The sequence below is a fragment of the Dendrobates tinctorius genome, unplaced genomic scaffold, assembly GCF_039654945.1.
Source record: "Dendrobates tinctorius isolate UK_male_01 unplaced genomic scaffold, ASM3965494v1 ptg000129l, whole genome shotgun sequence".
Taxonomy (NCBI): Eukaryota; Metazoa; Chordata; class Amphibia; order Anura; family Dendrobatidae; genus Dendrobates; species Dendrobates tinctorius.
The window spans coordinates 20,297,008-20,314,214 of NW_027361797.1; the positions used below are offsets into that span (position 1 = coordinate 20,297,008).

Genomic DNA, 17,207 nt, shown 5'->3' on the forward strand with positions numbered 1-17,207 from the left:
GATTGGGTTATCTAAGGTTTGTATTTGTTGGGGTGTTAGCTTAGGTAGATCTATTGTTTGTCGATAATTATTGTTTCTTAGTTCAGATTTCTTTTTTGGGGCTGTGGAGTCTTTTTTTTTTAGATTGTAAAGGTTTGAGTAAAATAAGCTGAAAATGTTTGCCATATGTTCCATTTTGTTTAATAGATGGACATTTAAAAAAACTGAGCTCAGAGAATAAATCCTTCGTTAGCTTAGATAAGTGATGTGAAAGTTGTATTGTCCTGGACCTGGTGACCTCATGGTCTCTGAAGCAGATTCTTCAGATTTTGTAGCAAGTCTTAAATCCTTGTGATGGAGGGTATCATAGACTGCCATACATTGTTGTTCCCAGACCCTTCTGCAGGTTTTTTTTTGTGATTTGTAGTTGCCTTTTAATATAACAACTTTCATATTGTTTATGTTGTGTCCTGGGCCACAGAAATGCTTGGCCACAGGTTGATTTAATTTTTTGTCTGTAATTGTGTGGCGATGAGACCTCATCCTTGCTCTCGGTTTCTGTCCTTTTTCTCCAACATCGAGACCTCTAGTAGGACACGTAGTGCGCAAAATTAAGTACACCACATTAGAAGAGGAACATATGCATGTTCCAGGAATCTTGCAGTCCTGCTGTGTGTTGGGGATTTGTTTCCAATCTGTGGTCATTATGAGTGCAGGTTTTGCAGATCTTCACATTGCAAGGATAGGTTCCTCTTCGTGTATCATCAGAGACCCTGCAGTGATGATGTACCAGTCATGAAATGATGACAGATGTAGCCTATCACTATCCTCAGTGGTGAAGCCTGCATGTAGGGCTCAAGAACGGTAAAAGGGTACTTGGCTGCACGTGATTGGGACATCACAACTGCAATAAAATGAACAAGCTGGCGGAGTTACTGACGCCGCAGGGATTTATCAGGTGAGTCATCTTTTAATTTTTTGTCAACCCTTTTAAGATGTGTGTGAGCGGGGTTACACAAAGAGCACAGAAGCCTTAGCTGTGCTACATCAAACAAACAAGGATGCTATCAAAACTACACCAAGCAGCCAAGTAAGTGATATATCCCTGGAATCAGGCTTTATTGCCCTACATCATGCTGCACTCAGATTATATGGCAAAAGCCTGCTGACAGATTGCCTTTAAATGGGATCAGCCAAAATAAAAAATCCGGCTTATGGACAACATTGATGTTCTTTGGTAAAGTAAAACTTTTTTTTCTAATCCTGGACATCCTCTGTACATAAATTGCCTGTATTAGCCTGGGTTCACACGTAGAGTTTTTTTGCGGCGATTTTAAACGCGCGATTTTGCCGCGAAAACGCAAAAAAAAGCATCCCATGCAATCCTATGGGATTCCGCAATGCTGTGCTAATGCTGCGGATTTTCCCGCGGCGGAATCGCATCGCAGTAAAATACGCAGCATGCTCATTAATTTTGCGGAATCGCGGCGATTCCGCAAAATAGGAATACATTGTTCTGCTTACTTTCCACATGTGGCTGTGCCCACCATGCAAAAAGTAAGCAGAACATTTGCGGATGGTACCCACGGTCCGGAGGAGAAGAGACTGTCCTCCGGGCTCTGGGTACCATATCCCTGTAAAAATAGAATTAAAATAAAAAATATAGTTATTCTCACCTTCCGACGGCCGGCGATCTTCCCGTATCTCTCCACGCTCCAAGCATCTTCCAGTCCCAGTAATCCTTTGCGAGAATGACCGCGATGACATCGCGGGAGCGTGACGTCTCGCGGTCATTCGCACAAAGGATTACTGGCACCGGAAGATACCAGGAACGTGGAGATAGGCGGGATGGCTGAGCGGGACGCCGGAAGGTGAGAATAACAATTTTTTAAATTATTTTTTACATCCTATCTTTTACTACTGATGCTGCATAGGCATAAGTGTGACCAACCTGTCAATCAGTTCTCCAAGCGATGCTACAGATCGCTTGGAAAACGCTAGCATTCTGCAAGCTAATTATGCTTGCAAATCGCTAGTTTTTCCGCGGGAGTTTAAAATGCTATTTTCCCGCGGAATGGATTTTCCGGAATTCTCGCGGTAACTTCCTCTGGAATTCCGCTACGTGTGACCTTAGCCTAAATATTTTATTGATGTATAAAAGAATAAAAACACAGGACACATTCATTTTTAAAGCAATATTTTTTCTTTCGTAACAATAAAATGACCAATTTCCATACCTAGATTTTAAAACTACATGCAAAACAGATCTAGGAACAAAATCTGCATTTTTGTATATATGTACAGACACCGTTCAAGGTTGTAGGGGCAAAAATCTGACTATAACAAAGCAAAACTTCCAATAATAATGATAAAGCTACAATACATATCTGTAAATTGTAAGACAAGGATTAAATTCCAGAAAGTCCAATGAATTGCAGCACGACTAGTTCATTTACCTATTGGTTTTTTCCGTTTTCCTCCTATGCATTATGGGAAATATAAATCATTCCTGCTGCTGTATGATTTTTACTGGGTATTATTAGAAAACATTAATATGTTTCTAAGGGAGACGGTCAGCCCCAAAACATTAAATAAACCACTTATACAGATATTAAGGGGGCTTAAGTGGTTTAGTTGGCAAAAAAAAAAACATGATTTTGTATGCAAATGAGGGGGCATCAGGTGCACTGTTATGCTCTACTCAATTTGCATACTGAGCACTGTCATATTTTGATTGAAAGTGCACTTTACAGCTGTGCTCACATAGTATTATTGATGACTCCTGTCTGCAGCATAGTGTCTATAGGCAGCCGCAGACAGGAGCCAGTGATGAGAGCCGGCAATGACACTGTCGACTTGGCTGCAGTGTCCGAGTGGAGTGCACACCTGCTGATTGAGTTCAGCACTGTTAATCAAGATATGTTGATCATCAGCTTTACACCTCCGCGCTGACACCGCTCCACTTTCGCCACTGACTTGTCTGCCAGCACCTCTTGTTACTGTATTGCAGACCAGAGTCAGCAATAACCCTATGTAAGCACAGCTACAGAGTTCACTGCCAATCAAGACGTGACCGTGCTCGGTATACAAATTCAAAGGGCATATTGTTGCAAAGAAACATTGGCCACACCAAGGGTCCCAAAAAACCACCTGATTTGCATATAATATAAACATTTTATGGCACCTAATCTGCTAAAATCTATACTTGAGCTAAAATCTCTTATTTGGGCTAAGTCCCCTATGTACCTATAAAGGTGTTGTAGTTAGCGATTTGGAGGTAATAGATTCCCATTAATTGTAAGTTCATCTATTCAGAGAAATATAAAAGTAAGCTTTTTTGTATTATGTTTATTAATTATTGTTGCTTGGCATTTTATAGCAAGGAAAGAAATCCTTGTAGGTCTCTGTTCATGCCTGAATTTGAGGCTCTGCTATTTTTTTTGCCATAAATTGACTGAAACTGATTAACCCCATTTTAAGTCAATGTGGCCCAACTGTGTGCTATCAAATCCTTCACAGCTTAAATTTCCTTTTTACGGCTTCTATGACAAAGCAAAAATACAAAATTTGAAACTCCAATATGCATAAAACCTAACTGAATCACTGTAGCGTAGTCAGAATCCCCATTGCTTGTGTTTAATGGTCTGTTCCAAAGCGGTTATCTTCATGGAACATTCCACTACACTCAAAAAATGGGAGTGGTTGGGGGAGACTCTGACTACAGCAAGAAAAATAAGTCCGGAAAACAAATACAAAAACAAAATCTTTTATAGTCCTCTGACTTCTATGTGCTTTATAAAACATTAACCTACACCTTTACCAATTTTGGGGCGAGAGCATTTTTTTTTTTTTTTTAGATCATGACTGAGATGTTTTATAAAAGCTAGTTATTTCAGAACCACCCAATCCTCCCTCCCCTTTCCCCTGGACAATATGAACTTGTTTAATCTACATCTACTAACCTCCCAAAAAAAAAATATATATATATTTATATAAAATAAAACAAAAAAAGTTCAAGTTGTCAAACATTATACATGTATTGTAATATTCTAATTCTTTCCCATTAACCAAAGGGTCAATGTTCCAGGATACATGTATAATGCGTCATATTCTTAGCGGTAACACTGCTAAGAAAACAGTACGTCTTTAGGAAACATTACCATTTTACTACACAACCACTATAAAATGATTATATACAAAATGGTTATCTGCATTTGGTTTGTGTAGGGAGAGAAGTCATCTCGCTGATGTTACAGCTTATTTACGCTTTCTAAGTATCAAGTACATGATGCTATTAATGAAGATGAAAGCAAAGGCAATCCAAGCTAGAATGAAGGAGTATCCGTATGTGCCGTCCTTTAGTCCTAAATTCGGATGGAAGTCTTCATGCATGGAAGCGTAAATTGAGGCAGCAATCATGACACACAGACCTAGAAGATGAAAAGGAAAAAATATATAAAAATCAACATGCATATCTATGAGTGGTGATGTAACATTACTGAGACACAGGATAGTGTTAGTAACGTTTGCTTAGTGCAATGGATGGATAAACTGTAGAATTGTATTGCAAGATCCATAAATGGATTGAAGGACGGCTTTACTGTGAAGATTCCTGAATTGTGGAGACCCAGAATTCAGCACCCAAAGCAGGCAATGAAGCACAAGGTTACCTCCATATACCAGCAAGTTCTTACAAAAGTTTTGGGGTTTTTTTTACGCCCGAGTGAGGTCTGCAAGGACTTGGTGCGGCAACTTGGTGGGTTCCTACAACCCCAAATTATGTAGGTAATTGGCCAAAAAATCTTGACTAGAGATGAGCGACTTTGCCTTTTTTAGGGTCGAGTCGGGTTTCATGAAACCCGACTTTCTCTAAAGTCGGTCGAACGAAATCGGCCGACTATAGGCAAAAGTTGTGAAACACGAAACCCAATGCAAGTCAATGGGGAGAAAAGTCGGCAGTGAGTGGAGGACTGTAAACACACCTGGCATGAATTTTAACCCCAGAGGCGGCAAAATCTCTCTTCTCTCCCACTCCCGCTCCCACTACACTCCGCTTCTCTCATTGGCTGAAAAAAGTCACGTGCAAGCATTCGGCGAAACCCGACTTTGACGCTTGGGCCGCCGACCGCATGGCCAACTTCACACTGTGGTCAGGTTTCGTTTCATGATACCCGACTTTGGCGAAAGTCGGCGACTTTTGAATCTGACCGACCTATTTCACTCAACTCTAATCTTGACTTTATCACTGATCGTAATCATTATCACAATCTGCAGTTGAATTTTTTTCTTAATTAATGACTTGCTGATGAGTTTTTTATTTAACTGTTCTCCCAAAAAATTGTAACGCTACGTTCACCATTTTCTTGGTTCCAATGCTGGCCATTGATAAAAGTGGTATCACACGGGACAGTACTAGGACCGATGTTATTCACTTGGGCTGTTCGGATAACATTTTTCACATGGACTTAATGGCTGCAGGAAAAAAATTCATTTCGGATGACATTAAACTAATGTCGGCTGAACCCGCCCATTTGAACAGGTTCAAACCAACACCCTAATGTGTATAAGGGTGCTGGGCAACTTGTCATAGGGGCGATGTCGCTTGAGTATATCCGATATTGGGCTGTCAATCCTTTTGTTATCCTGGAGATAAGCCACTGAAAGAGATGTCTTTCAATAGCTGTCTTCTAGAGAACACAGGAGCATTGGGCCAAGCAAGCGCGCTTATGTATAGGAGAGACTACCAAGATGGCTGTCAGCCAAATTATTGGTCAACAGCCATCTAATATGTATGGTCTGTTTTAGGCTGTGTTTGATACCACAGATTAGACCTAATCAATTAACCCCTTACTGACATCGGACAGTATAGCACATCCTATGTCCGTATCACCCGCTTTGATGTGGGCTACGGCAGTGAGCCCGCATCAAAGCCGGGACATGTCAGCTGTTTTAGCTAGTTAAATGCCACTGTCAAACACTGACACCGGCATTTAAATCACGCTTCCGGCCATCGGGCCGGAAATACACACACCGCTGAGGCTAGTTTCACACTTGCTTTTTTTTGCAGCGCGTTTTTCCCGCAAAAAAAGCATTGAAAAAATGCATACAAAAGCATACAACTGCTGCGTTTTTTTCAAGCATTTTTATGAGCATGCATGAAAAAAACGCAGCGTTTTTATGCGTTTGTAAGCGTTTTTAGTGCGTTTTTACCGCGTTTGCGTTTTTTCCAAACATTAGGTGGCCCCTCACACTAACCCAAACCATGACTTTACTAACCCTAACCCTTAACCAAACCATACCCTAACCCTAACCCTGACCCTAACCCTTAACGAAACCATACCCTAACCCTGACCCTAACCCTTAACCAAACCATACCCTAACCCTTAACCAAACCATACCCTGACCCTAACCCTTAACCAAACCATACCCTAACCCTGACCCTAACCCTTAACCAAACCATACCCTAACCCTGACCCTAACCCTTAACCAAACCATACCCTAACCCTGACCCTAACCCTGACCCTAACCCTAACCCTTAACCAAACCATACCCTAACCCTAACCCTTAACCAAACCATACCCTAACCCTGACCCTAACCCTTAACCAAACCATACCCTAACCCTGACCCTAACCCTTAACCAAACCATACCCTGACCCTAACCCTAACCCTGACCCTAACCCTTAACCAAACCATACCCTAACCCTTAACCAAACCATACCCTAACCCTGACCCTAACCCTTAACCAAACCATACCCTAACCCTAACCCTAACCCTTAACCAAACCATACCCTAACCCTGACCCTAACCCTAACCCTGACTCTAACCCTTAACCAAACCATACCCTAACCCTAACCCTTAACCAAACCATACCCTAACCCTGACCCTAACCCTTAACAAAACCATACCCTAACCCTGACCCTAACCCTTAACCAAACCATACCCTAACCCTGACCCTAACCCTGACCCTAACCCTTAACCAAACCATACCCTAACCCTAACCCTTAACCAAACCATACCCTAACCCTTAACCAAACCATACCCTGACCCTAACCCTAACCCTTAACCAAACCATACCCTAACCCTGACCCTAACCCTAACCCTTAACCAAACCATACCCTGATCCTAACCCTAACCCTGACCCTAACCCTTAACCAAACCATACCCTAACCCTGACCCTAACCCTGACCCTAACCCTAACCCTTAACCAAACCATACCCTAACCCTAACCCTGACCCTAACCCTAACCCTTAACCAAACCATACCCTGATCCTAACCCTAACCCTTAACCAAGCCATACCCTGATCCTAACCCTGACCCTAACCCTAACCCTAAACCCCTTAACTAACCCTAACTCTAACCCAAACCCCTAAATTCCATTGTCTAAACTAATGTTAAAAAAAAAAACGCATGTGCAAAAAAACGCATACATAAGCATGCCAATGCGCACGTATGCGCATCCATAGGCTATAATGGCCTTTTTTAGCGCAAAACGTGCGCATACGTGCGCATGTGCTTTTTTGCAGGGCCAAAAAATGCAACATGCTGCGTCTGGAAAATACAAACGCACACCCCAAAAAAACGCAGCACATGAAAATCGCATACGTGCGCATGCCAGCGCGCAGGTATGCGCACCCATGTTAAATATAGGGGGAAAAACGCATGTGCAGGTATGCGTTTTTTTCCAGCGCAAAAAAACGCAAATGTGAAACCAGCCTGACCCATGCCACGTGATCGGGGGTCATCGATTCGTCGGCATGATGTCGGATTGCTATGAGCGCCACCCTGTGATACCTGGTCGTGCTATGGCAACTTCTAGCCTCCCATGGAGGGTATTGAAGCATGCCAAAAGTTAAAGAAAAATGTTTTTAAGTATATTAAAAAAATATTTAAAAAAAAACAAGTTCAATTCACCTCCCCCCTTTCGCTCCATTGAAAAAAAAAAAAATCACATACACATATTTTGGTAGCGCCGCGTTCAGAATCACATGATCTATCAATAAAAAAAAGGATTAACCTTATTGCTAAACGGCGTAGCGAGAAAAAAATCGAAACATTATTTTTGGTCGCCGCAACATTGCATTAAAATGCAATAACGGGCAATCAAAAGAATGCATCTGCACAAAAGTGATATAATTAAAAACGTTATCTCGGTGCGCAAAGAATAAGCCCTCACCCAACCCGAGATCAAAATGGAGACGCTACTGATATCGGAAAATGGCGCCTTTTTTTTTTTAGCAAATTTTGGAATTTTTTTGCACCACTTAGATAAAAAAAGAACCTAGACATGTTTGGTGTCTAAGAACTCATAATGACCTGGAGAATCATAATGGCAGGTCAGTTTTAGAATTTATTGAAGCTAGCAAAAAAGCCAACCAATTTCACCACACTTGGAATTTTTTTCCAGTTTTCGAGTACACTACATGGTAAAACCAATCGTGTCGTTCAAAATTCCAACTCGTCCCGCAAAAAATAAGCCCTCACATGGCCATATTGACGGAAAAATAAAAAAGTTATGGCTCTGGAAAGAAGGGGAGTGAAAAACGAAAACGCAAAACCGGAAAAAGCTCCGGTCCTGAAGGGGTTAAATAGATATGACTAGACAAGAGCTGTTTCACGATGGAAGGGGAGGGTTGTAGAGTTCATGGAAACCACAGGGTCCACAACTAATCACCATTCCGTCACCCCGCTTCCTTGTAACATCACAGAGGAAGCGAGCTCAGTAAATGACAGTTCAAGCGCCTGTCAGCACCTAGATTCCCTCATTTTCTATGTATTAGAAATGTTTTTCCTTTTTTTTTTTTTTTTACAAAGTGTAGATAACAAATATAAACTACTAGAAAAATAAAAACAAGCAGAAATAAGCAAAGGTTTAATTTATCTTGTTAATTAGGCCGTACAAGACGGCTTCAATTAATATAACAAATGGATTAATATTAAAAAAAAAAAAAACTGTGACCCAGAAAATTTATAGGTTCATAATCGTCACTAAATGAAATCATTTATTTCATTGTGAAATTACAATAATGAACAATTAAAAGATCTAATTAAGATGCTGGATGACTTTTCAGAATAGCAGAGCGATGTGTTGCAAAAACGTGGAGGTGGTATTCCATTCATAGCGGATCAGGGGATAAGGTCGCCTTGTAGTTTGGGTTTACCTCCTTGCTTGACCCCAATATTCACCATAATTATTGATGAAGAAATCTCCTTACATATATTTTTACGAGGGGGGGATTAAAAGTACAGAACTACCTGAGGAGAACTGCCCAAGCCTTGACAGCAAGGATATAAGTAACTGATGTATAAAGTACCTAACATAATTGTGCTACTTACATGACAGCATCTGGATAATAGCAGTCAGCACAAATCGTTCCCCTTGTTTAAGCCGAAACAGTTGGAAAACAAAGCTCAAAAGTCCGATGCAGCACAGAATGGTGGCCAGGATCATGGTCGCCTGAATGGTCTGGATAGCCTGAAAAGCTAAGAGTTAACATATCCAATTATTAACGTACTCATCGATTTGTGCCCCATCAAAGGACTTTTCTTTCCCCGTCTGAACCCTTTTTTTTTTTTTTGGGTGGTGGTGGGGGGGTGAGGCGAATTATCTTATATAAACATCAGAACTTACAATTGTTGTCACTTGTAATCTCTGAACAGGCTGTATCTGTAGTAGCGTTCACACAGGTCCTCCAGATGTCCACATAATAGTTCTCTCCAACCCACCAGGCCTGAGGATGAAAATGATGGTAGAAGCTTCCATCAATTTGTATTTTTTTTTCCTATCAATGTCACTTAGCTGTAAGTCGCTAATTTACTTATTTTTTGCAACATTGGGACTTGGTCAACTCTTGTTTAGTCCTTCTAAATACATACAATAGCTGAGCCCACCAATTCTAAAACGCATGTTACCATCACAATGTTATGGCATATGACTAGAGTCCATTGATGGACATCTGACTGCACAGACCTTCAGAATCTTAAAAGACCATCATACACATTAAACTTGACTGAAACTGGCAAACCGACGAGGACCTACAAGCATTTACTGGTGAAGGTTCAGAGAATAAATTACTTGATCTTTTGTTTCCTCACAAGATAAGAACAGAAATTCCATCAAACAGCTGTGATTGTAATCGGTGTACATACAAACCATCGAAGACATGCAGATATTCCATTAATCTTTCACTTGTCATTTTGGCTCCCAGTGAATGAGGCCTAACAGGAGGTACACTATAACTGCCTCTGGACAGCCCCCCCCCCCCCCCCCCGATTCATCAAGGCTGGTGATTTTCTCATTGGTCTTGATGAGGAGGCCTGATGGAGTCAAAGGCTCCTGGTGCATGAAAAGTTAGATCTTTATGAATCTGGAATGTCGAACGAGTGTTGTGCACCTCCACGCGCTACGCCAGAAATCTAAGATTTGTGGCAAAGGGAACGCCACAGCTCATCATCAAATAAATGAATTGAAGCGTTGCGCCTTCTCCGTGCCCTTGTCTCGTCCCAGTTCTGCTCATTCTGGCACAGCTGGGAGAAACGAGTGAAAACACTAAAAGCCGCAAGATTTTTGTGCAACTTGCACCAAAACTTTGCAACTCTTCAAAGCAATACACTCCAGAAAACTGGCAAAATTGTTTTGACGAATAGGGGCCATAGACTTTAAACGTTCATGTAATCCACGTTATATTTTTCAGTGACTTTCCGAAGCATCACTGCATAGTTTAACAGCTACACAACATCATGAAGCTACAGGAGAGGAGACCAGGTTTCCAAACAGCAGACAAATTCCCCATAGAGAAGGCAGAGGTGGTTTATTACCATCTTTGCTTTCCCAATTGATGTACATACAGCGCTATATGAGTGCTGTTTAAACAGTATCGAAAGCACTGGCAACTTCTTCCTCCATACCTAGCAGTCATGTAATCGCTGGGTTTAGGGAGGGAGCAGGAGCTACTGGATCCTAGGAGAACAGGTACAAACTACTGCTAAAAACAGCCACCCCACACACCTAGCAAATTATGGAGGGGTTGGCTGCCTAGTAGAAAAATTGCACACAAATGAGGCCTGCATAGAACACCAGTTACACAGGTATGTGTGGTGCAAAGTGACCGGCTAAGGCTATTTTCACACATCCGTTTTTTTAAATCTGGCACGATGCGCCGAAAATTGTGAAAACCGGATCCAGAATTGGATCCGTTTTTTTCACATAGAATGTAATGATCGCCGCATCGTGCCGGATGGACATGCGGCGCCTCCGGGTTTTGCTGGATACGGCAAACATGCGCCATCCGGCGTCTGCAAAAAACGTTGGCTGCAACGTTTTTTTGCAGCGCCGGACCGGCTTTTTCAACAGCGCATGCCCGGACACTGTGAGTTTTAGCCCCACAAGTGCCCGGTGCGCATCTCTCTCTCTCCCCCTCCCCTTCTCTCTCTCCCTCTCCATACCTTTCTTTGGCTGGCTCTCTCGTCCCCCGCTGTCTCTCTGGCTGCTCTCTCGCCCCCCGCTCTCTCTTTGGCTGCTCTCTCTTTGGCTGCTCTCTCGTCCCCGCTGTCTCTCTGGCTGCTCTCTCATCCCCTGCACTCTCTTTGGCTGCTCTCTCGTCCCCCGCTGTATCTCTGGCTGCTCTCTCGTCCCCCGCTCTCTCTTTGGCTGCTCTCTCGTCCCCCGCTGTCTCTCTGGCTGCTCTCTCGTCCCCCGCTGTCTCTCTGGCTGCTCTCTTGTCTCCCGATCTCTCTCCAGCTGGCTCTCTCGTTCCCCGATACTGCGGCTCCTTTAAATGTCCTCCAAGCCGCATCAGGCGCCGCATGTACATCCGGTGTCACCGCTGCAGGCCGGATCCGGCGGCCCGGCTTTTCGCCGGACCCCTGACACCGGATGTGTGAAAGAGGCCTTACAGCCTATTGATGACGCCCATAATATTAGCAGACGGGCTGCCCAGCACTATATATATCTATATATATATATATATATGCACCCCAAAAAGACAGACGTCCCAGTACACCAAGCCAACAAAAAGGGGCCTAGCTGCTTCCTGCAAAAAATGATAAAAAGTACAGTAAAAGATGAAAAAATAACATAAAAAGTGTCATGAAAAAAATGATACAAACATTTTATTTTTTAACAGCTCTTTCAACCGAATGAAAAAAAGAAAAGCTCAGGAACAAGGATAAATGACCTGGTCTTGAACTTTCTTAATAGTTGTCATTAAAAAAATATATAATTTTGCTGCTGCAGATTGTTTCTTATTTTTAATCCAGCTGAGTGATCTGAATGTTACAACCCATCAGAGCTTCTGCTCCAGTTTCTGGCTCTGCCCTTCTCTCAGTGTTGGGGTTCAATCAGTTTTTCACATATGAGTTCTATCTTTGGATTTCGTGGCTAGAATTCTTACTTCTTATAGTCCATGGAGCTGTTCACATGACTGTATATTTGCGAATCAAGTTGTCTGCACTAAAACATTGAGATCTTTCTGGGTTTGATCGGTATCACGCATTAAAGTCACCAATGCAAGTCTATGGGTCTGTGAAAATACTGGACAGCACTCGAATTCCATCCCTGCCCTTTCACTGACTGATAGGAGAAGCATGCAAAACCTCTGAATACGAGAAAAACTGCTGAAAGACTGATGGTAAAAATGAAGCAAACTGATGAAAATCTGATCAAAATACCCTGATGAAAATTGGTCAGTTTTATTTCACACATGAAAAATGATTGACGTCTGATGAGTGACGTCAGCAGTAGTCACTGAGGCTGTGCTGACTCCCTGTCCGACCCGCTGTGAACTGACAGCGTGGGAAAATGTTCAGAAACTTTCCCACGCTAATCAGATCATCTCCGGTCAGGCGGGGAGACTGCGCTGGCAGCTTTTCCTTCATTCCTCCGTGGTTTACAGCTGGGCCGGTCGCATTAGCACTGCTCCCGGTTGTAAACTACTTAACCCCTTCAGATGGATTGCAGTGTGGGACTTGACTGTACGGCGGACAAGTATGGAATATTGTTGCTTTTTTATTTATTTTTTTTACAGAAGAACGATGGCTTGGCTTGGATTGGGAGCTTATTAAAGATGGGAAAAATGTGTGTTTATTTCATTAAAAGTCTTTATTCTTAATGTGTGTGTGTTTTTAACCCTTTCAGACTAGTGGATTAATGAGGCTGTGTGCACACGCTGCGGATTATGTGCGGATTCATCCGCACGGATTTTGTAAAATCCGCAGGTGAAACCGCAGGTCAAAAGACCTGCGGTTTTACCTGCGGATTGCTCTGCGGTTTTGCCCTGCGGTTTTTCATCTCCTCAATGGAGGAGATGGCAAACCGCAGGAGAATCCGCAGAAAGAATTGACATGTCAATTCTTTCTGCGGATTGAAAACCGCAGATAATCCGCGCGGAAAATTCCGCACCGTCTGCACTGCGGTTTTTGATTCCCATAGGGAATCATGGTACTGTACACCGCAGCAAAAACTGCTGCGGGTCCGCAGCGGCCAAAACCGCTGCGGAACCGCAGCAAAATCCGCAGCGTGTGCACACAGCCTAATGGTTAGGTGTCTTATTGACGCCTCTCCATTATTAACCAGGCTTAATGTCACCTTACAATAGCAAGGTGACATTAACCCCTTATTACACCATATGCCACCCGCTACAGGGCAATGGGAAGAGAGAGGGTAAGTGCCAGAATTGGGGCATTTTACAGATGCGCCTTTTCTGGGGTGGCTGGGGGCAGATTTTTCTTATCCGGGGGGCCCAAAAACAATGGTCCCTCTCTAGGCTATTAATATCCGCCCTCAGTCACTGGCTTGCCCTTTCTGGCGGAGATAATTGCGCGGGAGCTCACGCAAGTTTTTTCCGTGAATTAATCCTTTAATTTAACACCTTCAGCTCCAAAATTTTACACACACACTAACATTATTAGTGAGGGACATATATAAATCTAACGGATATGCAATGGTTTACTGTATGTAAACCATGTCTCATATCCTGTCGGGTTCTGTAATGATTTTACAGATGCCGACAATTGAATTTTCACCTATTCTGCTATTTATATCTCTATGAAATATAAATATACAGTGGGGCAAAAAAGTATTTAGTCAGTCAGCAATAGTGCAAGTTCCACCACTTAAAAAGATGAGAGGCGTCTGTAATTTACATCATAGGTAGACCTCAACTATGGGAGACAAACTGAGAAAAAAAATCCAGAAAATCACATTGTCTGTTTTTTTTTCATTTTATTTGCATATTATGGTGGAAAATAAGTATTTGGTCAGAAACAAAATTTCATCTCAATACTTTCTGATATATCCTTTGTTGGCAATGACAGAGGTCAAACGTTTTCTGTAAGTCTTCACAAGGTTGCCACACACTGTTGTTGGTATGTTGGCCCATTCCTCCATGCAGATCTCCTCTAGAGCAGTGATGTTTTTGGCTTTTCGCTTGGCAACACGGACTTTCAACTCCCTCCAAAGGTTTTCTATAGGGTTGAGATCTGGAGACTGGCTAGGCCACTCCAGGACCTTGAAATGCTTCTTACGAAGCCACTCCTTCGTTGCCCTGGCGGTGTGCTTTGGATCATTGTCATGTTGAAAGACCCAGCCACGTTTCATCATCGATGCCCTTGCTGATGGAAGGAGGTTTGCACTCAAAATCTCACGATACATGGCCCCATTCATTCTTTCATGTACCCGGATCAGTCGTCCTGGCCCCTTTGCAGAGAAACAGCCCCAAAGCATGATGTTTCCACCACCATGCTTTACAGTAGGTATGGTGTTTGATGGATGCAACTCAGTATTCTTTTTCCTCCAAACACGACAAGTTGTGTTTCTACCAAACAGTTCCAGTTTGGTTTCATCAGACCATAGGACATTCTCCCAAAACTCCTCTGGATCATCCAAATGCTCTCTAGCAAACTTCAGATGGGCCCGGACATGTACAGGCTTAAGCAGTGGGACACGTCTGGCACTGCAGGATCTGAGTCCATGGTGGCGTAGTGTGTTACTTATGGTAGGCCTTGTTACATTGGTCCCAGCTCTCTGCAGTTCATTCACTAGGTCCCCCCGCGTGGTTCTGGGATTTTTGCTCACCGTTCTTGTGATCATTCTGACCCCACGGGGTGGGATTTTGCGTGGAGCACCAGATCGAGGGAGATTATCAGTGGTCTTGTATGTCTTCCATTTTCTAATTATTGCTCCCACAGTTGATTTCTTCACTCCAAGCTGGTTGGGTATTGCAGATTCAGTCTTCCCAGCCTGGTGCAGGGCTACAATTTTGTTTCTGGTGTCCTTTGACAGCTCTTTGGTCTTCACCATAGTGGAGTTTGGAGTCAGACTGTTTGAGGGTGTGCACAGGTGTCTTTTTATACTGATAACAAGTTTAAACAGGTGCCATTACTACAGGTAATGAGTGGAGGAAAGAGGAGACTCTTAAAGAAGAAGTTACAGGTCTGTGAGAGCCAGAAATCTTGATTGCTTGTTTCTGACCAAATACTTATTTTCCACCATAATATGCAAATAAAATGAAAAAAAAACAGACAATGTGATTTTCTGGATTTTTTTTTCTCAGTTTGTCTCCCATAGTTGAGGTCTACCTATGATGTAAATTACAGACGCCTCTCATCTTTTTAAGTGGTGGAACTTGCACTATTGCTGACTGACTAAATACTTTTTTGCCCCTCTGTATATATGTGTCTCACTGACATATATATATACCTATACTATGTGTATGCATGTATTCTATCTTTTCTATTTTAACCTGTCAGTGTGATTTTACAGTATAGCGCACTGAATTGCCGGCTTTTCTAAAGGACACCAGTGTGCATTTCTCGCAAGCCACACGCATGGTCCATGTGTAATCCATTTTTTCTCGCACCTATAGACTTGCACTTGCGAGTCTCGGGCGTAATATGGTGCAAATCGCAGCATGCTATGATTTCACCCGCATGTATAATACGGGCGAGAAAAAAACGGATGATGGGAGCTGTCCCATAGATTAACATTGGTCCGAGTGCTTGTGATTTTTTTCTCTCATAGCACTCGTCCGTATTAATCTCTTGTGTGACTCTTGCCTTATAGGGTTGTACACATCTGCAGGGAAGAAAGGAGAAACTATCTAAGAGGGCACTGGAATAGTGAGGAAGGAAAGCATATGTGGGGGGGTAATACAGTATTTGAAATGCACTGATTCATGAAATCAAATGAAGACAGTAGCACCCAGGATACACAAAGATTTTAAATCCAGCCTGTAGTACTGGGAGGGACAGTCCCACAAGAAAGAAAAAATCTAAAACTTGAATCAGTCTACAAAATGCATATCAGGAGTCGGAAAATAAAAGAATGAATTAACGAAAGGATTTTTGTTTAGTGCTAACTGGATGGTTCGCTGCTGTACAATTACATCTATAGAATTTTTCATTTTCATGAGGCGCGTGTATTAGGCAAAGCAGTCAGATCGGTGACCTGTGCACAGCTGTAGTACCGTCTTTAGTGAGCGTGTTTCCATCGCTCCGGTGTGCATATGGCATAATGTCTACACAACAATGGGATTCGTCACGACAAAGCAATTGTACAGTGTGAGGGGGCTGCAGCGGCGTTCTGCAGCGCTGTGACTCACATTGTCTATTGTAGAGATGAATAGCAATGCCATGGAGGTTATGTGGAAAATGATAATAAAAGCCAACACGACCAACATCTTCACTGTTCTCCGCTTCTAGATCAAAAGGAAACTGAAAGACAAAATATGTGCAATGGATTAGTCATGTGGCAATAACTACATTCAAGCCGCAAATATAAAGACGCACTGAAGCTGGTATATAGCATACTGCCTGGAAAGATTTAGCAAATGCTTAGGATTACACCATAGACACGTTATATATATTTATACAGCCAGCACCCATAAACATGTCCCTTATGCACCAGAGGGATAATCTGCATTAGTATTAAAAAAAAAACCTCATCAGTGGCTTAAACCCTGTTCACACTGGTGTTATAGCTCCTGTCTGAGGGATCCATTATGTCCATTCACCACTCGCACATTGTTAGAACAATTCCCTTGTATTCCTGTAACAAAAGGTGTTAACAGCCAAAAACTTTTAAAAGGGAATCTGTCAGCAGGTTTTTGATACCTCATCTGAGAGCAGCCTGATGTAGGAAAAAAGATCCAGATTCCAACAATGTATGACTTCTTTTACTGGGTGCAGCTGTTGCGATACAGAGTTTTTAGATGTAGCATGTAGCAGAGCTCAG

General features: G+C 42.5%; 1 protein-coding gene across 3 annotated transcripts in view; it reads right to left on the minus strand.

The window, feature by feature from the left end:
- Nucleotides 1-2,159: 2,159 nt before the first annotated feature.
- EMP2 (epithelial membrane protein 2) overlaps nucleotides 2,160-17,207 on the minus strand; it is a 93,442-nt gene continuing 78,394 nt past the window's right edge. For all 3 annotated transcript variants that reach the window (XM_073542836.1, XM_073542837.1, XM_073542838.1), the window contains 4 exons: nucleotides 16,576-16,687; nucleotides 9,609-9,708; nucleotides 9,314-9,460; nucleotides 2,160-4,409 (listed from right to left, as the gene is read on the minus strand). In XM_073542836.1, the coding sequence (XP_073398937.1) occupies nucleotides 4,237-4,409; nucleotides 9,314-9,460; nucleotides 9,609-9,708; nucleotides 16,576-16,653 (498 nt within the window). In that variant the 5' untranslated portion in view covers nucleotides 16,654-16,687 and the 3' untranslated portion in view covers nucleotides 2,160-4,236. The remainder of the gene's footprint in view (nucleotides 4,410-9,313; nucleotides 9,461-9,608; nucleotides 9,709-16,575; nucleotides 16,688-17,207) is intronic.